At 45.7% G+C, this 24,978-nt stretch overlaps 1 protein-coding gene across 9 annotated transcripts in view; it reads left to right on the top strand.

Moving 5' to 3' along the window:
* Positions 1-24,978, top strand: part of ATP11C (ATPase phospholipid transporting 11C (ATP11C blood group)) — a 102,273-nt gene that overhangs the window by 36,744 nt on the left and 40,551 nt on the right. For all 9 annotated transcript variants that reach the window (XR_014152777.1, XM_081847887.1, XM_081847888.1 and 6 more), the window contains exons 2-14: positions 1,420-1,539; positions 6,482-6,571; positions 9,298-9,378; positions 9,537-9,644; positions 10,301-10,429; positions 15,022-15,125; positions 17,583-17,633; positions 17,993-18,057; positions 19,550-19,631; positions 21,601-21,751; positions 21,861-22,058; positions 24,020-24,160; positions 24,425-24,582. Coding sequence is in view for 8 of the 9 variants with exons in the window: in XM_081847887.1 (XP_081704013.1) it covers positions 1,420-1,539; positions 6,482-6,571; positions 9,298-9,378; positions 9,537-9,644; positions 10,301-10,429; positions 15,022-15,125; positions 17,583-17,633; positions 17,993-18,057; positions 19,550-19,631; positions 21,601-21,751; positions 21,861-22,058; positions 24,020-24,160; positions 24,425-24,582 (1,478 nt within the window). In the remaining variant the exon portion in view is untranslated. The remainder of the gene's footprint in view (positions 1-1,419; positions 1,540-6,481; positions 6,572-9,297; positions 9,379-9,536; positions 9,645-10,300; positions 10,430-15,021; positions 15,126-17,582; positions 17,634-17,992; positions 18,058-19,549; positions 19,632-21,600; positions 21,752-21,860; positions 22,059-24,019; positions 24,161-24,424; positions 24,583-24,978) is intronic.

Below are 24,978 nucleotides of genomic sequence, written 5' to 3'. Positions count from 1 at the left end.
AATGGACTATGAATTGGATCCGGTATGTTCTTAACGGGTTTGTCTTTTCTTTTTCATTTTAGGTGGAATATTTTATATTCTATTCTATTCTATTCTATTCTATTCTATTCTATTCTATTCTATATTCTTAACTTTTAAAAAAGGAACTTTCGCCCACCACGAGCTTGCCTACCCCCAAATATGCCTGTTGCAGGAGATTGTGGGAGGCAGAGATTCCGTCTTGGGCCTAAGATTGAGGGGGCCTGGTGTGTGTTGAGTTGTGTCATGTGTGCGATGTGCGCCATACGTCATATGCTTGGTGACATCACATCGTTGGGAGGAGGTCACGCATGGAGCCCAGCATGGCACTGCTTCCTCTCTTGCGCTCAGGAGGAGCCAGTCGCTTGACACCAGCCTCTTCTTTGCCATCCGATATTGAGGGGGCCGAAGACTCCTCCGCTCTTGGGAGTTGATGCGCCTGGTGGGATGTGTTTGGGGGCCTTGCTCTCTTCAGCATGAGTTCTGTGGGATGTACCTAGTGCAGCTGCATTCTGCTGCAGGAGATTAGCTGCCCCTAAAGGGGTATGTTGGTTTCTTGTGGTCTTCTCATTGGAGAACCTCTGATAAGGTTGGAAGAACTCCAGGACTCCCTGGAGCATGCTGGAAATCATCATTTGCAGAAGATTCTCCCTTAGGAGTCAACTTATTTTCCTGTTGGAAGACCTGCACTGTGTTGTTCCTCCATTTCTTGGTGCCTTCAGAAGGAAGGGACCATTGCGTGGTCTAATGTGGAACTCCCAGGAATGTTTGTTTGCTCCCATGTTAAGATTTGGACAGCATCGAAACGCTGGCTTTCAGTTTTACCCCAAAGCTCTCCAAGTTACTAATTGCTGCTTTGCTTCAACAGTTACTCTTAACGTTTTTGTTGTTACTGCTGCCGCATCGCTGTACACAAATGTGGTTTTTTATTATTTTTATTCTATGCTAATTACTTGTTTCATACTGTTATCTGCCTTGCGGCAGGATATAATGTTTTAAATGAATGAAATAGGTAGCTGGGATATAACTTTAGGAAAACAGCAGCATATGTACATTGTGTACTGCCAGCTCTGAATAGAGTTGTTCTGTACGTTTGGAATGGTAATTTCTTTTTGTGGGACACACGTTCTCTGCACATCTGTGTAATTTCCCAAGAGATTTCCTCACTGACTAACATTAGGAGCGGCTCCCCAAATGCACAAATGAATTGTGTGCGTGGAGGAGCCCCTGGCATCCAGTGAATGCCACAAGCCCTTGGGAACATGGAAGTTCCATGTTGTTAATGAGCCCATAGGCTATTGACCCGGGGCACCGAGGGTGCAGAATTCCACAGACACAGAAGCCTGCTTTGCAATATGTTTGGGGGCCTGTGACTTAATCCTCTTCCTCTTCTACTTGCAGCTTGTCGGGGAAGAGAAACGTGTTGGGACACGAACTGTCCTTGTTGGCCACCATCCGCTTCCCACGCCAGAGGCTTACATTCCGCAGAAGTTCTGCTCTAACCAAATAGTCTCTTCCAAGGTACGTTTGCCACATGAATGCTTTTGCGGGAATGGCATGCGAGCTCTTGACAATTCATGTGAGCACCGTAATAACCATTCTTTAATTGCTGCACCGGCCCACCCGACCTGTTTTTAGCTTCACAACAACCCTGCAGAGTATTTTAGGCAGAAGGGACGTGGCCGGCCGAAGGTCACCCAGCGAGCATCATGGAAGAGTGGAGCAGGTTCTCCTGGTCCTTCGTGGTTTAGAGACTCTGCTCATAACCTGCAGTACTTAGATCCTGTTCAGGTTACAGTTCTACTCCAGAGTGTGCCGTTAGCAAAAGTAATTTTGTGTTCTGTTACTTTTCCCACAGACTTGTTTTGAACTTGGGAATCACTCTGACCATCATTAACCTTATGACTTGATAATGAGTTATGAAGATCACTCGCAAGCTGTGCCTGGTTTTTGTTCGGGTGGGCGGGGTGTCTTTTGTTTAAAGCTTATACTTCGTTAGTGATCCAGCTCATCCACGAGGTCCTCCAGGCATAACAAGAAATCTGTTGCAAAAAGGCAGTCTGTGAGACCCTTTATCAGTCTGGTGCACTTATTCTGCTGCTGTTTTGCAGCTCTGTTTGTTACAGCTAAGAATAAAACCCATGCATGAAGGAACTCTTTCCCAATCCCGCAAGGTGTTCCAGTTTTAGAACTGCATGAAACACAAAAGACCCGTAGTTCCTCTTTTGTAGCTTCCTCTGTCTGGCACAAGTAGCCCAGCTAATGGTTTTATTACATTTACAAGTGGGAACTCCAGTAAAAGGGCACAGAGGGTATTGTCCGGTGTTCCAGCTAACCAACCGTATTTTCTTCCAAGACATCTCATCCGGTTATTATTGTTATTTGATAAATGTGCATGCTGCTCTTCATCCAAAGATCCAAGGGTGGTTTGCAAGACAAAAATACAAAATGATAATTCAAAATACATAATGGAACAACAACAACAACAAAAACCCCAATAACCCCGCTCCCACAAATACGTTCAAAAAGCCATAGAAAGGTAATCAGCTGAACACCTGGTTGAAGAGGAACGTTTTTGCCTTGTGCCTAAAGATATGTAACGAAGTCGCCAGACAAGCCTCCATGGGGAAAGCCTTCTATGAACAAGGAGCCACCACAGAAAAGGCCCTTCTTGAGTTGTCACCCTCCAAACCTCTCCTGGAGGAGGTGGCACATAAAGAAGGGCCTCAGATGATGGGTAGCAGGGTCTGGGTAGGCTCATATGGAGAGAGGGGGAGTCCTTGAGCTATTGCACTTCGCTCTCTTACACACAGACACACACAGTTTTTTGGCTCCCCCCCCCCCCGCCCCGCCCCAATACACACTGAGCATGGTCAGTCCTCATTGAACTGTTGTGTTGTTGTTGCTGTTGCTGTTATTGTTATTTTGTCCCCTTGGCTTTTTCTTTCTTGCTTCTTCTTCACCCTTTGGGATTTTTGCTGATCTAACCTCCTCGTTTTCTCAGCCACAGTTCCTCCAAGCACCTGCCATCCGCGCATGCCGTTACAGGGAGTCATATATAGAAACATTTTGAAGCGCTGAAGCTGGTGAAATTTCCAGATAATTAGAAAATACAAAATGATTGTGAATTATACAAGGAGAGCTTGGATAAAATATAAGGGCGACAACCCTAAATATTTTTTTATTGTGCACAAATTTCCGTTTCTTCTGTGCAGCAATATTTGCAAAGCAGAATGAGAGTATAAATTGCACCCAAGCTTCAATTTTTTATTTTTGTTTTTTAAAAAGAGCTAATGCAAACCAGGCAAGGCACAGCGCAAGCTGCACCTCTTGAATCTTTTAATATATTTACTGTTGCATTGACTGGGAAGTCTTGCTCTCATTGTGTGTAGCTCGGAAGGTGGAACAAAAGGCAACAGTTTTTCCAAGCCAGGAAAGCAGGTGGCTGCTATCAGCGGCAAAAGGGGAGTTGCGTGAAACATCGTGACAACCTCCGCTAGTGGTTGACATTCAGCAGATTCTGTTCATCAACTGCTGTATGTTCCATGTGCCTTTTGTGTGCCAGGAAAAGGTCGGGTTCCCATACCGCTTTCTCTGCTCTGCAAAGCATCCACCTGCACTTTTCACGTGGTCTCGCAAAATGACTCAGTGCAAACTCAGCTTCCCCCACTTGCCATTTAGCAGACGAGCCTGATTTTGGGGGAGCTTTCTTGTGGGTGTGGAGCTCCTGGTGCTTGCTGGATCAATTCAGAAGCTTGTCCTTTGAGTGGTGAAAGTCCTGGGCTGTGCAGTAGGCAGATGAGAGGATTGACCCTGGAGCTGGACCAACGTAGGAAAGGTTGTCCTTGCCAAGGCAGTACCCCGGGCTGACAAGAGGAGAGTCAGCGGCTACTCTCGATGGACACAGTCATTCGAGCCCTTGGAATCTGTTTACAAGGGAGATGCTGCAACCTGCTGCCCTAATGTCTTGCTGTATGGGGTGGCGGATCATGGAGCTATCGGTTCTGGGTTCTAGCCCTTGCAGTTCCAGACAGTAGTGCAGAGCTTTCCAAACTCTGTGTCATGACACATTAGCGTGTCGGCTACAGTGTGTAGGTGTGTCGCACAAATGTTCCCCACGCTCCTCCTGGGGCTGGAAAGGGGTTAATTTAACCTCCAGTTTGCTGGTAAAACTGAATTACTATGTCGTGAAATATGCTTGTCTAAAAAGTGTGTCACCAACAGGAAAAGTTTGGAAAGCTCTGCAGTAGCACAAGAGAGGAGTTGTTGTTGTTGTTTATTAAATCTGTATACCACCCTTAATCCATACATCTCAGGGCAGTTCACAAAATAATAATAATAATAATAATAATAATAATAATAATAATAATAATAATAATTTTTATTTATACCCCGCCCTCCCTACCAGAACTGGGCTCAGGGCAGCTAACACCAATAAAATTACAATAAAACATAATAGGAAACAAAAAAACCAACAAAAAACCCAGTTAATTAAAATACAGGTTAAAATACAATTTAAAATGCAGCCTCATTTTAGTAGTAGCCCATAAATCAAAACCATAAGGGGTGGGAAACATAAGGGTCAGACTGAGTCCAAACCAAAGGCCAGGCGGAACAGCTCTGTCTTGCAGGCGCTGCAGAAAGATGTCAAGTCCCACAGGGCCCAAGTCTCTTGTGACAGAGCGTCCCACCAAGTCGGGGCCAGTACTGAAAAGGCCCTGGCCCTAGTTGAGACCAATCTAAACACCTTGCGGCTCGGGACCTCCAAAGTGTTATCTGTGGACCATAAGGTCCTCCGCAGGACATCCCAGGAGCCATAGGCACAAGGGACCAAGATAAAAACACAAACTACAGAATGAAAACAAGAATGAAAACAAAAGAAAACAGTAACCCCCTTCCACGAAAGGGCCACATTAAACCAAAGAAACACAACACACAAAACAACCAGCCGTAGCAATGATTACTTTTGCTGTCAGGTCTCCACTGCACCTGGATTTGGCTGGCCTAGGAAGCTTTTTGAATTCCTCTTATGGCCGATTTAAAACCAGCCAGAGCATGGGTTAGTCCATTAGTTCATTTGTTCACGTATTGCATATATATCCCAACTTCCTCACACACCCCAGAACTCAAAAGTGGCACACCCCCTCCTCTGTTAATTCCCACAACCACCCTGTGAGGAAGCCACGGCTGAGAGGCAGTGACTGGCTCTAGGTCAACCCAGGGAGCTTCATGGTCGAGTGCAGATTTGAACCCTGGTCTCCCAGGTCCTGGCCCTAACACTCTTAACTGCTGTGCCACCCTGGCTCTCACTGCACTGTGAAGGAGGCCGCAACATTTCTGAAGGCTATACTATTGATCAGTAGCTTGAGAAGACCCTAACGGGTTGGGATTCTGTAAGCCAGTGAAGGTCCCTTCCCACTGACTTGGTATTGTTGAGGCAGAGGAGGAGCCAAGAGGTTGTATCAAATGCATACCTTGCCAGAGCAATATGTTTGGCAGCCTTTCATTTTGAACCAAGCGACTGAAGACGCGGTGCATTTTGCCATTACATTTGGAAGCACTTTCTGATATTTAAGTCCTGGTGCTTCTTCAGCAATGCAGAGGCAGTAGCTGGCCCTCAAGGCTGCCTTCTCCACCTCACCTTATTTCAAGCTGGCTTGTGTGTGCGGGAGAGACAGGGAAAATGCCCCCCCCCCTTTAAACCTTCACATCTCTTGTTTCTGGCACTAGAATTTTTGAGTGGGGTTATGCGCCAAGCCTTTTGCAAACGCTGGCATAAGACCCACGGGACACGACTCTTAGAAATGAAAGGAGGAAAACCAATGTTTCTGAGTGGGTAGCAAAGCAAGCTCTTCACGAGCAAGATGCTTATTTCTTTCTGTTGGAAATGACACCAAAGGGGTGTGTGGATGTGTGTGCATGCGTGCCCATTATAATTGTTTGCCCCTTTAAAAGCCACCCATTTTATATTTATAGACAGAGATAGATAGACAGACAGACAGACAGACAGACAGACATATTGAACAGATGATAGGTATCCCAATTTTGGTGTGGTCTTCAGAGGCAGGGCTGGCCCACTCCACCCATGAGGGAAGGTGAGGCGACTGCCTCAGGCAGCCGAATCCAGAGGGGCAGCAGATCCAGCCTCTGAGGATTGCATCGCCCACAGCCACTGCAATACCATCTCCGCAGCAGCCTCTTGGCAAATAGGAGGCACTGCAGGTCTCCTTCCATCCTCGTTCCCAGTGTAGATCTTTATTCTCCCATTGTTCCTGATGTAGTTCCTTGACCCTCACTTCTTCCCTGGTGGGGGGTGGTTTGTGTGTGTGTGTGTGTGTGTGTGTGTGCCATTTTCTGGTTAGCTTCAGGTGCCAAAGTGTCTCAGGGCAACCCTGTTCGGAAGAGGCCATTGCTGGTCAAAGTCTTGGTTCATACCTGCCTCTTTTGCTTTTTTGCCCCACAGTACACTGTCTGGAATTTTCTTCCAAAGAATCTCTTTGAACAGTTCCGAAGAATTGCCAACTTTTACTTCCTTATCATTTTCCTTGTACAGGTAAGGCTGCTTTAGAAAAAGCAATGAAGGTGAGGGAGAACGTTGCTGGTGTGTGTGTGTGTGTGTGTGTGTTGTAAGTACCAGTCATTGAAATGTTTCAATGCCATCCTGCTAAAATAAAGACCCTTATTTTCAAGGCATAAGTTAGTGGGTTTGTGTTTACAGAACACGACAACAATGGTGTCATTTGCTCCAACCTAGAGACACTACATTATATAGCTGCTTATCTTCAGTGGTCAAAGATGCATCATCCCCTCCCTCCTGCACACGCAACAGCTTGTGATGAGGCCCCCAAATACCTCCCTGTTATGTTGTCTAGGTGCTACACAAATGCAGAAGTAAATTTCTGAGTGTGCATTTCTTGGTGGGTAGGCGAATAGCAACCACAGATGTGGGCTGTGTCCTTTTCACTTCTGCTTTCTGATTAAAGAGGCTAGAGCTGAATCAGGAGACTCTTTAAAAAAATAAAATCAAAAGCAAGCTGAAATTCTGCAGACCAACCATTTCAGGGAAGGAAAGTAGGGGAGTGGGTTCAGCTTCTGGTGATGTCAGATGGGTTTTCAGTCTTTCAGCGTTTTTTTTTAAAAAGGGCTCTTGACCTGCAGCATTGGCCACTGCTCTTGGGCAGCATATCTGCTGACGTTTATTAAAAGCACTCATTATTGTAGACGGAGGAGAGCATCTTGGCCCATTCCTCATAAGCTTGAACCTTCCTCAGACTTTGCTAAATGGAGTGTGTTGAATTCGCCACTGCTGCTGCCTGCATTCCCTGACGATTGCATCTTGCCTGCTTTGAAGACAGAGCGCTTTGCCAATTTGCATCTCATCCTTGTGTCAGGGGCAGAGGCATTAATGATCTCTGAGGAAGTAGCTCCAGCTAATTTACATGACAATGCTAAGATGGCATCGCCCCATCTTCCAGATAACTGTAGAATCCTGTTCTGAGCAGTCGGGGCTGGTTGTGAAATGTATAACCTTGCTTATGCACCAGGCTAACCGGCTGCCACTTCCATTTCCTTGGGCGGTGTGGTTCAGCTTGCCAGGAGCAACAAATTCGACAGGAATCTCCCCAGTGCGCGTGGGGCTTTAACTTGGAACAGGTTGGAACAAAGGCTATATTTAACTTGAAACAAATCAAAATAGCGCCACTAGGGACAGGTGCGGTTTTCTCTCTCAGTTCCAGTGCTGTGCAGTTTTGGAATAAATATCCCCAAGTTTCAGTGAATTGCATACAGCTGATTTTTGCCCAAAGTTGACCCGTCATGGTCAATATCAGCGGGTATACTCTGAGTAAAACTTACTTGAAAACCTGGCCATGGAGAGGTGTGTGTGAATTATCACACTGTGATAAAAAAACAAAAACCCAGCTGACTATCTTCTGAAGCAGAACACCCCCATGAAAAATATCATGGCTACCTATTTGTACCAAACCTCCCCTTGCCCTCCCCAGTTAGCCATTACCATAGGAAAGAAATTAATCTTATATTCAAATGTTTGGCATCACATTACAAAAGCATCGCTCCTGTGCCAGGCATTAGTAGAGCCTGGCAGTTAAAGGCTTGGAACCCGTCAAATCCACCTACCCGCCAATGTGTGTGTTCATTGTTCCACAAGAGGCTTTTTCTTGTGAAGACTGCACAGCTTTAAACACATGCCATAATAAATCCATTACGGTGCGGTCTTACACATGTTTACTGTGAAGTATGCCCCGCTTTCTTTAACGAGGCTTATTCCCAGGTAAGGGTGTGTAGCTAGCAGCCTTAGTCTTTAAGGGTGTCTGTTTGTTGTAATAACATAGCTAACCCTCATAATTATAGTTGCATCTGTCAATGGCTTCTGGCCACAGTAGCTATTCCCTGTCTCTACGATCAGAAGCATAAATACTTTTAGTGCTGGAGTAGCTTGGACCACTGGAATAGCTGTTCTAGTGAACAGACTTCCTGGAGCATGAGCTGAGCTCTTGAGCAAATGTGCATGTGTGTGACAAACCTCCATTTACAGTGCAAGCTTAGCACATACTTGATATCAACTGTATATCTGTAGCAGAAGGCTTTGACGAGGTCAGTCAGCCTTGGGTCCCCAGATGTTTCTGGGATAAGATTCCTGTCACTCTCAGCCAGTTTGAACAGGTATGATGCTGTTTGCAGCCCGACAACATCTGGAGAATCAAAACTGAAGAGTGTTGGCTTCAAAGAAATGAGTTCTTTAGTACTACTACTACTACTACTACTAATAATAATAATAATACACACTTGGATTCACATGGCAGGACATATAATGGAAAAGGATGTATTCAGACCTCACATTATTCTGTTTGGACACTCAAAGAGATCCCTTCACAAGCTCTTCACAGCAAGAAAGTGGGAATGAAGAATATACATGGGTGCTTTTCTTCTTATCTGGAAGACACCTCTGCCATTTGAATGAATGGCAAACTTCGCCACATCATTATCAAAACTTCTAGGCACTTCCTACCAGTGATTCACCACACACTATAAAACAGAAGTCTGAATGGATTATTGTACAGAAAAAATTGTACATAAACAGATGCAGTTCATTAAAAAGCAATGACATGCACGCTCTGGTGTTTTCCAGTGTTTTCCGGTGTTTTCCACGTTGCAGCATCAGTTTATGTTTGTTGCTTATAAAAGCTGAGGACATCAAACCAGCAAATATCCTTTTCTTTAATTCTCCCCCAATAACTTGCATTTCCCCCTCTTCCGCAGGTCATAGTAGACACACCAACCAGCCCCGTCACGAGCGGACTTCCTCTATTCTTTGTTATTACCATTACAGCTATTAAACAGGTATTTGCGTTCTCCCCCTTCCCCCAGAAAAAGTAAATGAAAAAAGAGGATTGTCAGTTTAGAGCTCTGCAAAATATCTGAGGAAAGGCTCTCCCTCACCTCTTTTTTCTTTGTTTCTCTTGTTTCTTGATTGTGATGACTTCCGCCCCCTGCTCCAGGGTTATGAGGATTGGCTACGGCACAGGGCTGACAAAGAAGTAAACAAAAGCACCGTCCTGGTGATTGAGGATGCAAAGCAAGTGAAGAAGGAGTGTGAAGGAATCAAGGTGTGGTATGAAAGAGGGGAGCAAGCTTTCGGGGCACTGGGAAGCTCCAGGGAGCCTGTAGCGAAAGGCGGAGGGCGGGGTGTGAGTGCAGGGAGAGTTGTTATTAAAACCTTGCATTCGTGCTTGATGATGGACTCCGGCTGGTCCCCTCTGGCTGGTTGGGGTGGCTGGGAATGGGCTGAAGCACTTGTGTGTTTTGTAGCAAAGACGAGCGAGGTTTCTGCACGTTGGAAATGGTTTGGGGCCTTGCCTTCAACCGCAGGGAGCCACAGGCAGCAAGGAGTTCTGTGCAGGCGAGTGAGCAAGCTGGTGGAGGTGACAGATCTCTGTACCCCTCCTCTGCCATTCCACTTGGCAGAAGGCTTTTTCCTCTTCTGTAATGCAGCACGATTGCGACTTGTGTGAAGGCTACATTCTGGGGGTGGTGCACAGAGGCAGGAATGTGTGTACCCTGCATGAGCCCACCCCCACCCCCCACCCCGCTCCCAGCACGACAGAGAGCTTTTAGATTTAGATGCCTTCTTCACTTATTTGTTGTTGATTTATATCAATAAAGCCTTTTCAGCTGAAGAGTGGGGGGGGGTGATGCTCGAAATAAGTACATCTGAGCAAACATTTCTGCAGCACGTTGACATTTATTTGTTCTGGTCTTTAAGGTTGGCGACATAGTAGAAGTAAAGTCAGATGAAACCTTCCCATGCGACCTGATCTTCCTCGCATCAACTCACAAGGACGGGTGTTGTTATGTCACTACAGCTAGTTTGGATGGAGAATCAAATGTCAAGGTAACAGAATGGGTAAACAGCACATCTGACCTGCAGCCCTTTTATCTTCACTAAGCTTTGAAGCGGTAAATCTTGGCTTTCCAAAGCTTTGACACGGCGCAGTCACTAGGCTCCGAATCAAGAGTGACTGACTGTGCGTACCTGTCACACAAAGGAAAGTGAAATGCATTCCCTTTCAGCCATGCTCTCTTCACAACTTGCTAATTCTATATGACAGGATATTTTTGTGCTGGGGAGCGTATGGTCATGCGTGGCCCTCACAGAGCTACACCACAGTCCTTCTCTCATGAGCGGCAGGCTCCTATCTGGTCCACAGCTTACATGGGATTATAAGAGCATGCCTTCTGGGTCAGACGAAAGGTTCAGCATCCTGTTTTCTGTGAGGGCAGATCCGGTGGCGTAGGAAGGGGGGTGCAGTCCACCCCCGGGTGTCATCACTGAGGCCTGCAGCGCGCCCGAGCCACACGTCTCTCTTGGGGAGTGACATGGTGGCTCGGGCCCCTGCAGACTCCGCACTGCCCGAAACGGCAACGTGGGGCTTGTGGACTCCATGGAGGTTCCACACAGCGTGCTCTGCCCTGGCTTGCCCTGCCCTGTGGGCGGCTTGCCCTGCCCCTGGGTGCAGGGCATGTGTTCCGCCCTGGGCGCCCGAGCAGCCGGCTATGCCACTGGATAGATCAAGCCACCGCACCCCTTTTGGGGGATTCAGCAGCGCCTTGTCTCTGAATGTGGATTTCTCTAATAGCCACTGATGGAGCGCCTTCTCCATTCAGTGCAAAGGTGGATAAACCATGGGATTCATGCAACCTTCACAGGTCTTCCATGCAGCCAGCCACAGATGCACGAGCCACCCACCACTGCCAAATTCACCACCCACCAGCGAATTTTGATGTCTGGCAGGGGTGTGCCTTAAGAACAGCTGCTTGATGGACTGAGGCAGGGGTCAGCAACCTTTTTCAGCCATGGGCCGGTCCACTGTCCCTCAGACCATGTGGGGGGCTGGACTACATTTTGAGGAGGGGGAATGAACGAATTCCTATGCTACACAAATAACCCAGAGATGCATTTTAAATAAAAGCACACATTCTACTTATATAAAAACACACTGATTCCCCGACCGTCCACGGGCCGGATTGAGAAGGCGATTGGGCCGCATCCGGCCCACGGGCCGTAGGTTGCCTACCCCCTGCCGCTGAGGGGATCATGATTGCAATGGGGGTCATCCCTAAGCACCTTCCTCCAAATGTAAATTGCACTTCTCTTGGCCCGCCTAGTTACTGTTATGCAGGCTGGGCAGAGTGAGATCTTTTGCCACTGGTGTGTGTTGGGAGCAGCTGCACTTCTCAGTCTCAGCAGGGAGACCTCTGGAAAGTTGTGTGCGCGCGTTGGTGCGCGTTCGTGCATGCCCCAGCCGCACAATTGGCATGTGGCCCTCAAGCACCCACTCCCTGCAGCCTATTATGATATCACAAAAAATTAAAATAAAACTGGAAATAGTTGGTGCCATTCTGAGCAAACATTTGCCCTGCAAAAAGGCAGAAATCAGTTAAATCAAAAGTATGAAAGGCAGCGATGCTTCTGAATAGCAGTTGCTGGAAACCAAGGACTCCTGAGCTCCCCTTCTGCTCCCTGGTCTTGCACAGGCGGCTGGTTGGCCAGAACAAGAACAGGATGCTAGACTAGATGGGCCATGGGCCTGATCCACCAGGCGCTTCTTGTGTCAAATGAGGGAAGGCTTAGGTTTATCTCTAGGTGAACAACTAATCAATTTTACTATCTGCCCATTTTTAATAGTTGTACAAAATACAACTATTAAAGTTGTACAAAAATACAATAGCTCCTCTGTGATGTTATACACTGTCTGAGCAATAGCTATTGAAACACAGGTATATCTGTCGTTCTGAAGGTTCGATATTTTGATCTTACTTCATATGCAACATGATTCATAACATGAAGTCTGGCTGGTAATAGCAATAAGATTGCCCATCCTATGATTTACTGTTTCAAATTTCCTTTTGAAAGATAACAGAGCCCGGGACCATTATCCTATGGAAGATTCTCTGTCTGTCTGTCTGTCTCTCTCTTGTGCATGTACACACGCACCCAGCCGTATGAACCATTCCATTTTCTGTACATTGCCAGATAAAATATCATTGAACTTTGGTGTACATGTGTGTGTGTGAGAGAGAGAGAGACATTATGACATAATAGAACTCTGGTGTTTATCTGGCACATGGTTAAACTATGGCATACACGCTCATAGGAGGCAGTGATGGCCTTTAAAAGAGGATCGGACAAATTCACAGGCAATAGGGCTGCCAGTAGCCACTAGGCGCAATGGCTATGCTCTTCTCCCATGCTCTGAGTCAGTGTTCTTCTGAACACCGGTTGCTGCAAACCACAAAAGTGAGGAGTGCTCATGTCCTGTTTGCGCGCTTCCTGTTGTCATCTGATTGGCCACTCTGAAAACAGGATGCTGGACTGGAGTGGCCCCTGGTGTGATCTAGCCAGCTGGTCTTCTTCTCATCCACTGTTGCCGCAAGCAAGTCATGCTGATTCTCCCCTCACACACACACACACACTCTTTTTCCCCTTCAGCTTTCCTCCAAAGCATGTCCTGTATCTTGTTTTGCAAGAACAAGGTGCAACAGGATGTGCCTGAGAAGGAATGTACTTAAAATGTTTAATGAGCTTTTTCTATAAATCTTTGGCAAGGAAGCGCAAGGCCCAAGAGCTTAACCTCCAAGTTGTGAAAATGTCTGTGCTTTTAATGCCATTCATCATCTCCCACCGTTGATGCAATAGAGCTGTTTCTCATCCAGCTTGAAACGAGGAAAATTTAGAGATAACGAGCTAGGGAAGCATCTGGGTGAGTTTTGTTTATGAAGATGGATCACGGCAGTGTCTCCTGCTGACAGAAGTGATTTACAACACCCGAGTAGTGTCTAGAAATAGAACCTCTTAAATGGAGAATTTTAAACCCTTTGTCTGCTTTCTAATTTAATCAAGAAGTATCTGCGTAGCCAGGGATGCCTAGAATAGCTCTCCCTCCTCTACTGACATTTAATTCTCTCACCCGATTACCTTTGAGAGATCCTAGGCCAGCACTCAGGGGAACAGGGAACACAGAACACCTGTTGAAGCATCTGCAGCTTTTCATGAAACCTGGAGAAGCTGATGGATTGTTCTTCAACAGGTCTCTGGAATCAACGTACAGTGGTGCCCCGCAAGACGAATGCCTCGCAAGACGGAAAACCCGCTAGACGAAAGGGTTTTCCGTTTTGGAGGTGCTTCGCAAAACGAATTTCCTATGGGCTTGCTTCGCAAGACGAAAATGTCTTGCGAGTTCCTGCAGGATTTTTTTCCTCCCCCCCCCCTTTTTCTAAGCCGCTTATCAGCTGATCCGCTAAGCCGCTTATCAGCTGATCCGCTAAGCCACTTATCAGCTGATCCACTAAGCCGCTTATTAGCTGATCCGCTAAGCCGCTAATAGCGCTAATCCACTAAGCCGCTAATGGGCTTGCTTCGAAAGACGAAAAAACCGCAAGACGAAGAGACTCGCGGAACGGATTCTTTTCGTCTTGCGAGGCACCACTGTATTAGGCCACGGATGGGAAACCTGTAGCTGTTGCTAGACTCCAGCTCCCATCATCCCTGCTCCATGGCCAATCACTGATGGGAGCCGGAGTCCAACAGCAGCTAAAAGGTCACAGGTTCCCCATCCCTGAATTAAGATTTTGTTCAGCGTGGAAAGCAAGTAAATGGCAGTGCATGAGTTATCAAGAGTAAGCTGCTCAACTGGAACTGCAACCCCACAAGGAGGAGACAGGCATCTATTTCACATAGGATCTATCAGAAAATTTCCAGCTTATTTCTATATTGTCGGAGCAAATAATTGGCTCAACGTGCATTTTAATTTAGTAGGTTTACTGAGTTGGTTAGTTACTGAAGCACTTGTGTCTTGCTTTATGCCAAAAGGATTCTTGTGGTAGCTTGCAAATAGGTTCATTATTTTATATTTATAAAAGGTATTTATATACCACCTGTTCATACAATATAGCATGGCAGTGCAGAGCAATTACATACAGTAAAATATTAAAAAATGGTTAAAATGACTGGCTAATCGAAGATTTTTTAAGCAGCTGCATAGACCTGTTGATGTAAGAATATCTGCAGGAAAGTCAAAAGTGAGGGTGCCTGCTGAGTCTGTGTTGGAAGAGCATTCCACAGCATAAGACCGATGACGCTAAATGCCCAATTTCTAGTGAGTGTCACGTCAAGCCTCTGTAATACAGGAAGCAACCAGCCGTGCTCCTCTGGATGATCTCACTGATCGAGCTGGGATAAAAGGCCTTTAAAAACCCAGCAATAAAATTACAGCTAACGCAGCAGTAGCGATAGTAATAATGAGCCTCTCGAAGATGGCTAAAACACAGATCAGCTAAAACCAATTCCTAGTAGCATTTCTAGCAATCAAAGCACCACATGAGCTCTGTAGCTTGTTAGAATCGCCCACTGTGCAAAACGGTCTGTGTACTCTAGGGACAGTAAACAGCTGCTTAACGGATTTTGCATTTCTGTCTCCCTTCTAGACTCACTACACTGTGCAGGATACTGCCAAACTCCATACATGCCAAGCCATAAATTGCCTTACTGCTACAATAGAATGTGAACAGCCTCAGCCAGACCTCTACAAGTAAGTTCTGAAACGCAACATTTATTTCCTTGCCAATTTTTTTTTTGAGGCATGCACCACCTTGTGTCTGTCTTTTCCCAGGACCGGGCTCATGAGTTGGGCTTTGAGGTGCATGGTAGGTTCTGCTTCGACTGTGTCAAAGCTTTCTGTTTACTATTTTATTTGCATTAACCAGCTGCGAGCTGGATCTGCACCGTTTCCTGGGAGATCAGGCAGTCAGGATTAGAGATTAGGATCGTATCTTGTTGGTCCATCTTGCTCACAGTTGTGTACACTGACAGGCAGCATCTGTCTGTCTTAAAACAGCATCATGGTGGCCACCTGTCATGGATGCTTTAGGGGGTTGGACTAGATGATCCTTGGGTCCCTCCCAACTTTAAGATTATGTTTCTATGATCTCTGCAGGGTTTCAAACAAAGATCTTTCCCAACCCTGCCTGAAGGTGCTAGGGACTGAACCTGGGACCTTCTGCATGCAGTGCAGTTGCTAAATGACCCTTCTCATGTGAGATTATCTCTTTTTGAGAATTCGATTCATTCCCGAATTTAGAGTTGTTGATCTCCTTTCCCCGTATGAGAAAGTTGACTGTGCTTCATTATATTCTGAAATTGATCCTGGTCTAATTGCCCTTAGGCAAATGTCGAACAAGTCCCTTTCCATCCATTGGCCTTCCTGACCCAGTTGCCGCCCCCCCCCCTTTCTCATGCATGGGAGGGAGGGACCGACCCCTTTCCCTGGCCTGCTATTGATTCTCCTTCCCTTGTACTCTTCCCTCCTCCCAAATGTGTCATGCCTTTGAGCTCACAGCCTATAAACGGGTTAAGGGCAGACTCTGCCTTTTTAATCTTTTTTTTTGCAGCATCTAGCAAATGCAGGCGTTTGGTAGATGTGCGTTTCGCAAATGCTAGGGAGGATGGTGGGTTGGAGGCTGACGAATAACTGCTTGTAAAATAAATGCCTTAAAACATGGTTCTCACAAATTTAGTCTCTGGCACTTCTGTGCCATATATATATATATATATCCATCCATCCATCCACCATTCCTTCCTTATCCTTCTCGGTAGTGGCACCTGCCCCATGGAACGCCCTCCCACCAGGTGTTAAGGAGATGAGTAATTACGTAACTTTAGGAAACGTCCGAAGGCATCCCTGTATAGGGAAGCTTTTTAAGGTTTAAGGTTTTACTATGTTTTTATATATGATGGGAGCTGCCCAGAGTGACTTATTAGTGAATAACTCGCTGGATTTGCATAGCACACAGTGTACAAATGTTTGGAACAGTGTGGGAGAACCTTAATCAGCCTGAGGCTCATTCCACCATGGTCCAGCTTCTAGGAGCTGTGTGGCAGTGATAGGTGGGGCCACAGGTAAAGTGGGTGGAGCAGCAAATGTGGCTTTCAACTTTCTACACTAAGTTACCTTCCTGACAGGCCAGCCGTTTCTACACACAAGCACACCTCACAAACATCCCCTTCCTCCACCTAGGGAAGAAATAATGCCTTATCACAGTTCCGGGGCACAAAACCTTTTTATTCTTCTTTTTATTACACATATCGTGTTTTTATATTGTAATTCCTTTTTTTTAAAAAAAAAATTATTAAGAGTTTTTTTTTAATACAATAAACAGAGAAAAACAGCATAAGCAAAGAACAAACAGAAAAGAAAAACAAACATAAAATTTAGCATCGTGTAATAACCAACTTTTCTTCATTTTTGGACTTCCTCACGTCTCTCGCTCCTACTTTCCAAATTTATAAAACTTTAACCAGCAATTTATCACCTTATTTCCATTCTTATTGTACACATTTCCAATATTTTGTCCCTAACTTTGAATATTTTTATCTAGGTCTTAAATACCTAATTTTACCATAATATTTATTCAAAATTTATCTTTCTCATAAACTTCACTCAGTCTCATAGTCTTTTCACCAAACTTTATGGTGCCCTATTATTTTCAAATCCCTCATCCTTCTTAACACTCGTGTAATTTACAGTGTTTTTGTAGGTAGTCCTTAAATTTCTTCCAATCCTCTTCCACTGCTTCCTCTCCCAGGTCTCGGATTCTGCCAGTCATTTCTGCTAACTCTTTATATTGTAATTCCAAGTGGTGAAGCATCCTGAGAACTAAGAAGGAAGGGTGGTATACTATTTTAATAAACAAACAAAAGTAAATAAAATCTCTGATGAGAAGCCAGGTGAGGGGTGTGGCCTGGAGAACGGTGGGGCCTTGGGATTACCCCAAGGGCCGAATAGGGAGGCTTGGAGGGCCACATTCGGGGCCCCCAGGGATGAGGTTCCCCACCACTGCTTTGTGGAACAGGTGTTTCTGAGAGCTCTGCAGTTACCCACCTTTGCTTTTCTCTCTCCACTTTTGTTCATTGATAATTTGCGGCGGCTCTCCTACAAATTACCAGCAAGGCTTAATAAGCAACCTCTTGTGCCCATCTCTCATTGCAGGTTTGTGGGCCGAATTACCATCTACAAGGACAGTCAAGAGCCAGTAGCCAGGTTAGTCAGCTGTTTTGTTAGTTCATTATCACTATGCTTTGGGGGGCTTCTGTTTTGTAATTAATTAGCTGGCCTCTTGTCGCCTCCCTAAAGGCTATTGCTGACATCAGCAGCTTGATGTTTGACTGCTCTCTATCCCTTGCACTGATTTTTCACTTTCCCTGCACATTAATGAAACCGTCTTAGTGGTGTTGTCTTGCTTCCCCCTTACCATTGCCATATTAGTTGGCATTTTCAGAATGCTTCTCTCTCTCTCTCTCTCTCTCTCCCTCCCTCCCTCCCTCCCTCCCTCCCTCCCTCCCTCCCTCCCTCCCCCCCTTTCCTTTTGTAAGTGGCCTAATAGTCTGACTTCATTCTAGGGCACTGGGTCCTGAGAACCTGTTGCTGAAGGGAGCAACATTAAAAAACACCCCTAGGATCTATGGTAAGCAACTGTTTGGCGTTTTCTAGTTTGTTTCAGCCATGCTTTGAATTTAAGACCTGCCCTTCACCAGCCTCTCCCAGGGCACATTACAACAATTTGAAGTTATAGGCCGTTAAAACATGTTACAGTCACGGGAATGGGCCGGACATTGGAAACACACATCTCAGGTGCCATAGGTCAGGGTGAAGTGATGCATCTTCAGCATTCACCAAAATCCTGTCTAGTGAAGGTGCCAGACACATCTCTATAGGGAGGGAACCCCAAGGTTTTGGGGCTGCCACCCCAGGCGCTGTCTCTTGGGCCGTTACTGCCACTGCGCCCAAAATTTTGATGGAGGTGGAACAACCAAGAGGGACCCACCTGCTTATCTCAACGCCTGGGAGGACCCGTTGGGAAGAAGGCTGAAATCTCAAATTTGTGTGGTGTTTATTTCCTGCCCCAAACAAAAGTTTTGGGCTGGGTTCCTATGCATATTTAATCACTAGTAACACACATTTTAAATTAGTGGGATTTACTTTTGACTTAAGGGCTCACTCAGGCAACCTTTTTAAATGGGCACTCATATTGGTTTGAGAGGGACTTGGGTGGCGCTGTGGGTTAAACCACAGAGCCTAGGATTTGCTGATCAGCAGGTCGGCGTTTCGAATCCCCACAGCGGGGTGAGCTCCCGTTGCTCGGTCCCTGCTCCTGCCAACCTAGCAGTTCGAAAGCACGTCAAAGTGCAAGTAGATAAATAGGTACCACTCCGGCGGGAAGGTAAACGGTGGTTCCGTGTGCTGCTCTAGTTCGCCAGAAGTGGCTTAGTCATGCCGGCCACATGACCCAGAAGCTGTACACCGGCTCCCTCGGCCAATAAAGCGAGATGAGCGCCACAACCCCAGAGTCGGTCACGACTGGACCTAATGGTCAGGGGTCCCTTTACCTTTACCATCTTGGTTTGCTTGCACAAAGCATGCACAGTGGTTGGATGATGTCTGATCTTTATTCTGATTTGCTTGCAGGGTTTTACCCCATTTCTCAGAGCATTTAATGGTTTTTCACATCTTACCCCATTTCCAAGTGCATTTCCCCATCACTTCCCTAAGCGCAAAGAGTGATTAAAAAAGAAAAGAAACATTCTTAAGCAGATTTGTTGTGCCAGTGCGATAGAGTACTTTAATCTGCTTGAACTGTGCAAACCTAAATTTCTGGTTTGAATTCCTCTCCCAAAATAACTTGACAGTCAGGAGGCAACCACAAGGTTGTACTTCTTCTATCCTGAGCTTAAGCTCATCAATTGTGACTTCATTTTTAGCCTATTGAGAATGATTCTTCCATGCAGTATGAACTGTTTATTACATTTATTATGTCTCTGACTACCAGTTGCTCTGGAACATGAGTGAGCCCATGTACTTGACTACATGGACCGGTCATTGTGAAACTTCCTTCCTAGGAAGGAGCAGGTAGGTGAATGTTTTCAGGGCGTTTCACCGGTGGCTTTGATTTTTTGTAGGAGTCGCAGTATATACTGGAATGGAAACCAAAATGGCTTTGAACTACCAAGGAAAATCCCAGAAGCGATCTGCAGTTGAAAAGTAGGTTATCTGGACATATTGTAAATCTCTTTTGAGTCAACTGTTGTTTAATTGGATTGTGTATATTGTACTTCAACATTCTTCCTTTGTCTCAGACACACCCAGTGTTGGAAACTGAGATATGAAAGCTAGGAGCTAAGACGCAACAATGGAATGTCTAGGCACTTTTTTAAAAAAACAAGAAAGCAATGCTGAAATTGAATGCACTGCAGCTAAAATACTATGTTAATTTTTCACATGGTCTAGTCCTTCCCCTGCGCATGCACCCCCCAATATTCTTATTAGGATCCTTTCTCCAGTCTTCAGAGAATAGCTGGAGGTGGGGAGGCAGAAAAAAGCTCTTCCTTTCCTTTCAACAGTGGCAGTTTTAATCTGAAATCTTAGGGGCAGTATTGCTCCCAGAGCTCAGAAACCGCTCACACTAATAAAACCCCCTGTTGCAAAATGCGGCTAGAAAAATAGGAGTTTCGAACATGGCACACGCTGAAGAAGAAAAGCCCAGCTTTGTGGCGGTGACACATTCCGTATTTGCCCAAATGTAATGTGCACCTTAATTTTTGCAACGTAATTTGGCCAAAAAAGGCCAAATTAGATTCGAGTAAATATGGTATTTGTAAAATGGAAGAGGGGTGGTAATCTACACCCCCCACGCCCTGTATAAGACATGCACTGTGTGTGAAAGGGTAAGGTTGGACTGGACAAACATGTGCCATGTCCCTCTCTGCATGCCTTCCAAATCCCTACCAGCAGAACAAGGCATTCTGGAGGTGGGAAAGGCTTTAGCCAGCCCAGGATTCATTGGATCCCGAACTGGATTGCTGATGATGCGGCAGTCATCCTGCCCCCACCTTGAATCTGGGGGCCCCAGGTGGTCTCACCTCTTTGTAAAGCCCCAACACTTGGTTTCCTCCCCAGAATTTCTATAGAAATTAACTGGAGTGCCTCAGTGGCTGTGTTTAGGAGCTATTGTATCCCTAAGCTGTTTCACAGCCCCGCCAGGCCTCCCTGTTTTGCACTCCACTCCACTCTGTTCTGGCCAAGCCATGCCCACCTGCAAATCACCTGGCATCATGTATGACCATATGTATGTAACGACGACAACACAGGGCCTGGATTGGCTTCTCGCCCCAGTCAGGTTTAAACTTCAAATGTTAAATAATTCTTTTTTGTCCTTTAAAATTGTAAACTGCCTTGGGTTCTTTGCCAGAAAGGCAGCATATAAATGCACTGAATAAATAAACGATTAAATCACGTGTGGGCAGGAGGCTGGGCTGGGCTGAACCAAAAGTGTCTTCTGCAGCACGGGTGACCAGCTGATCAGCAGGACTTCTGAGCACCATGCATGGGTCCCTCCACAGTGCTTTGAGGTCCTGCCTGGCCGTCATGAATGCTTCAGCTGAGAATCATGCATTGCAGGGGGTTGGGCTTAGATGATCCTTGGGGTCCCTTCCAGCTCTGCAGTTCTATGATTCTATGATTGTAAGTGCTTCAAAGCGTCATGTCACTTAACTGATGAGCGGACAGCCGTACCTATCCATCAGCTTTGGCATGGGGGGTAGGGGAGTTCCAGTTCCCCACCCCTGCTAAGGTTTACACCAACATTTTGGATTAAGACCAGAAATAAATAGGTATCCAGTGCAGTACTTCCCCCGCCCCCCAATATTCTCTGCCATCTGTCTCAAGGTAGCAGTCTGGCCAGTGCATCTTCTATCAGTTGCATGTCTCAAACACTTTTCAAAAGAGAGCCTCACAGATGCATGAGCGTAATGTGGTTTAATTCAAGTGAGGGGTCTAATGCCGGTGCAATTCTCTTGAATCAAGGCTGGATGGCTGCAAAACCTTGGGGGGTATTGTACCCTTATAAGTCTTGGAATTGTTTCTTTCAGGTCCCTATCAGCATAGAGTTTTTCCACTGCTTGTGTAATACTATAAACCACTGTGATTCTTTTTTAACACTTTGCCTTTCCAGGTCGATCAACATGTTCTTGATCGTTTATTTATGCATTCTTGTGGGCAAGGCTATAATATGCACAACTCTGAAGTACGTCTGGCAAAGCGTTCCATTTCACGATGAGCCTTGGTACAACCAGAGAACCCAAAAGGACAAAGAAGCCTTCAAGGTAACTGGGCTTGCTTCAGCTTTGATTGCCACTGCCTCTGTATTCATTAGCGTTTGCCCGTGTGTACTTTTTAAAACAACAGTCCAGTCAATCTTTCTGTTCTCTCTAGCTCTTAAAAATGTTCACCGATTTCCTGTCCTTCATGGTTCTCTTCAATTTCATCATCCCTGTCTCCATGTACGTGACCGTTGAGATGCAGAAATTCCTGGGCTCCTTCTTCATTTCATGGGACAAAGAGATGTATGATGTGAGCTGCAATGAAGGAGCCTTGGTGAACACCTCTGACCTCAATGAAGAGCTGGGCCAGGTCAGAAGCATCTCGTTTCCTTTTCTCACCTTTCCCTCCTTCCCACTGCAGTTAGTGTCTTACGATCTGTTGGTCCAAGTTAAAATGATACAACTACCACTGTATTGAATTTTGGTGAGAACTGACCTGAAGTGTCAGCAGTGACATGGGTTTTCCAGAAAAGTCCAAACTGGAAAATTTCCCCAAGGTAAAATTGGACTAATTTTTACATGCTAATCAGAGTAATTTGCTTGGGAAGTTTTCAGATTGCATTGGAGAAGCTGCCGATGCCATGGAGAGTGAGTGATCTGCTTCAGCAAGTTAATTGTCCTTGTTATTTATAAGTAATGCTAAAAACTCACACTGTGCTAAGCTTGACTAATACTGAATCTGCAGTCGGCATCTATTCATTCTTCCAAATGTCCTTGTGGAACAACAATTTTTCTGCAGAAAAATTAAGTACCAATTCTCCCCCAGCCCACAACACCGTGTGTAGATTGGAACATAATAATCCTTCAGAGCTCACATTTTTTTCACTAAAGTTCTGGACTCAAAAAAGAACTGACTACTTAACCCTGACAACTCAATCCTGTTTGGAAGTAAGTCTTTCTGAATTCAGTGAGGCTTACTCGTGCGGTTAGGGTTGTAGCCCAAATCAATTTAGAATTGCTTCCAAGTTCCAAAATACTGAGAGCTCAAGATTTGACCATCAATCCAAGTAGAAGATCACCTTTACTTTGATATTCCATTAGCACTCTCTTCTCAGTTAGATCCTATTTATTTCTGCCCTCCCTAATGAGAACAATGGAGCTATAGAAAAGCATATTGCAACTATCAAAACAAAAGAAAGCACGGCTTGGTTGTGAAACAAGCAGAGCAAACATGTCAGGGAGAAGATAGTAGATTTCCTGCCAGTGCAGTGGCTCTAAAAGGCTGTTTAGCCAGCCAAGACGTAATTATCTGGCCTTAACAGAACCTGAGACTTCTAGGTTCTCGTGTTCCTTTCAACACAGGATTTCTTTTTAGAGTATTTAAATATGTATTAGCGCTAAAGATTGATTCTTTGGGCCCCTGAGTGCTGGATGCTATAATTAGCCTCACTAAGCAGGATTTGCATGCTTGTTACCATGCAGGGAAATGTCAGGCTCCCAATCCCATGCTGTGCACATGTCAGCTGATCCTCCTAGTCGTGCTGCTTTTAATTTTTAAAATCGCTTCTTCTCCTTTTGCAGTGGGACTGTTTTTCTTGCAAATATAAACTTGGTTTGACTTTTTTGTTTTTCCCTTTCTTGGGCAGCTGGGCTTCACTGCTTGCTGCTGTGTGAGGCATGGCTCAGCAGCTAGAAGATCTCAGCCAAATTGTCCCTCCTAAGGGCCTGTCTTCTCCCATCTGGGAAGGGAATGGGTTCTTTGTGAAGTGGACTTGCCAGTAGGCCACTTTGAGGGATGGAGCCTTGGTTCTCCACCCTTTGCTTCAGGGATAGGAAACTTGTGTCCCTCCAGACTGCAGGGCTCCCACAGTTTTCAGCCTCAGGCAACACAGCCAGTGATCAGTGCTGATGGAAGATGTAGCTCATCTCTGCTTTTCTTTCATTTTCCAAGTGGCCCTCCAAGAAAACTAGTTTCCGGCCAGGAACGTGAAAACAACTAACTTGCTTGCTCACCTGGACAGTGAGACAAAACTAGATCATCACGGGAGGGGGGGGGGGTAATTTGAAGAATGAGCAGGATAAATGAGCAGGATAAAAATGAAAACAGTGTAAAGAACTAGGGGCCATTGCTGCAGGAAATGTGAAGCATAAATCAGAATGTAACAGGTATGTTTTAATTCTAGCATTAAAGCCACTTCCTAAAGCGTTTTATGTCTTAACACGTATATAAAAGTGAAGTGGGCCTCCTTTTCCTATAGATGCCACCAGTTGGGGAAAGAGCAAAGGGTTTTGTTTCTCGTTAACTGGGAACCATTTCTCTTTTTCTTTTAGGTTGAGTATGTGTTTTCTGATAAAACGGGGACTTTAACAGAAAACACAATGGAGTTCATTGAGTGCAGCATTGATGGCTACAAGTATGGAGATTCCATTACCGAGGTTGATGGATTGAAGGGTCATGGAAAAGCAGAGAAGGTAAGCATCCAGTGCAGGGCAACCCAACTTTCCGTACCAGAAGGGCTGCAAGAGTACTTAGACAAGCTTTTTGAGGTATTGTATGTGCAGGCTGTACACTGTCTTGTTGCGGGGTGGGGGGTGGAGCAAGACTAAAATTTGACTGTTGTTGCACTGGAAGCAGCTGGTTCTGTGACGATGTCTCCGTGCTTCTTCCTTGTATCCCTGGAGCAGGAAGCCTGCTTGCTAACATTCTCGTTTCCTTTTGTTACATCCCTTCCCCAGAACCGCGAAGAGCTCTTCCTTCGTGCTTTGTGTCTCTGCCACACAGTTCAGGTTCAGCAGAAAGACGAAATGGATTCAGGGGGGTCGCAGACAGGCAGCACGAGCAAGTATGTTGCCGCTTCCCCAGACGAGATTGCTTTGCTGCAAGGAGCTCAAAAGTAAGGATGGCTTCGGAGGCAAGGCCACTCCCTTCCCAGTACATCTATCTTCCCACTCAATTGTATTGAACGGTACACAAATGTTCCCTGTGAGGCCATTATGCTCACAGGTGGACACTCTCCAGCTTTGGATACTGAGAGTGGTAAAGAAAATATTGCTGAAACTGCCTGGTGAAATTTGGCTTAAAGGTGTTTACGGTTGTTGGGGGGTCTGGCTGTAGGTTTCCGTGACTTAGGCCATGCTTTAGAATTCCCTTGATGCGTGGGCAATGCTAGGAGCCACCATGGCTGGGGACCTGCTGAAGCTCAGAATTGCAGGGAGGCTCACCTCTGGTCTTGTCAGAGGTATTGTGCATACTCTCTCTGTCAAAACCAGTCCGAGGCACCTCTCAGAAT

Source organism: Podarcis erhardii (genome assembly GCF_964252035.2).
Source record: "Podarcis erhardii genome assembly, chromosome: Z".
Taxonomy (NCBI): domain Eukaryota; kingdom Metazoa; phylum Chordata; class Lepidosauria; order Squamata; family Lacertidae; genus Podarcis; species Podarcis erhardii.
The sequence above is the reverse complement of the archived record's forward strand: the minus strand, read 5'-3'. Positions and strand labels throughout refer to the sequence as shown.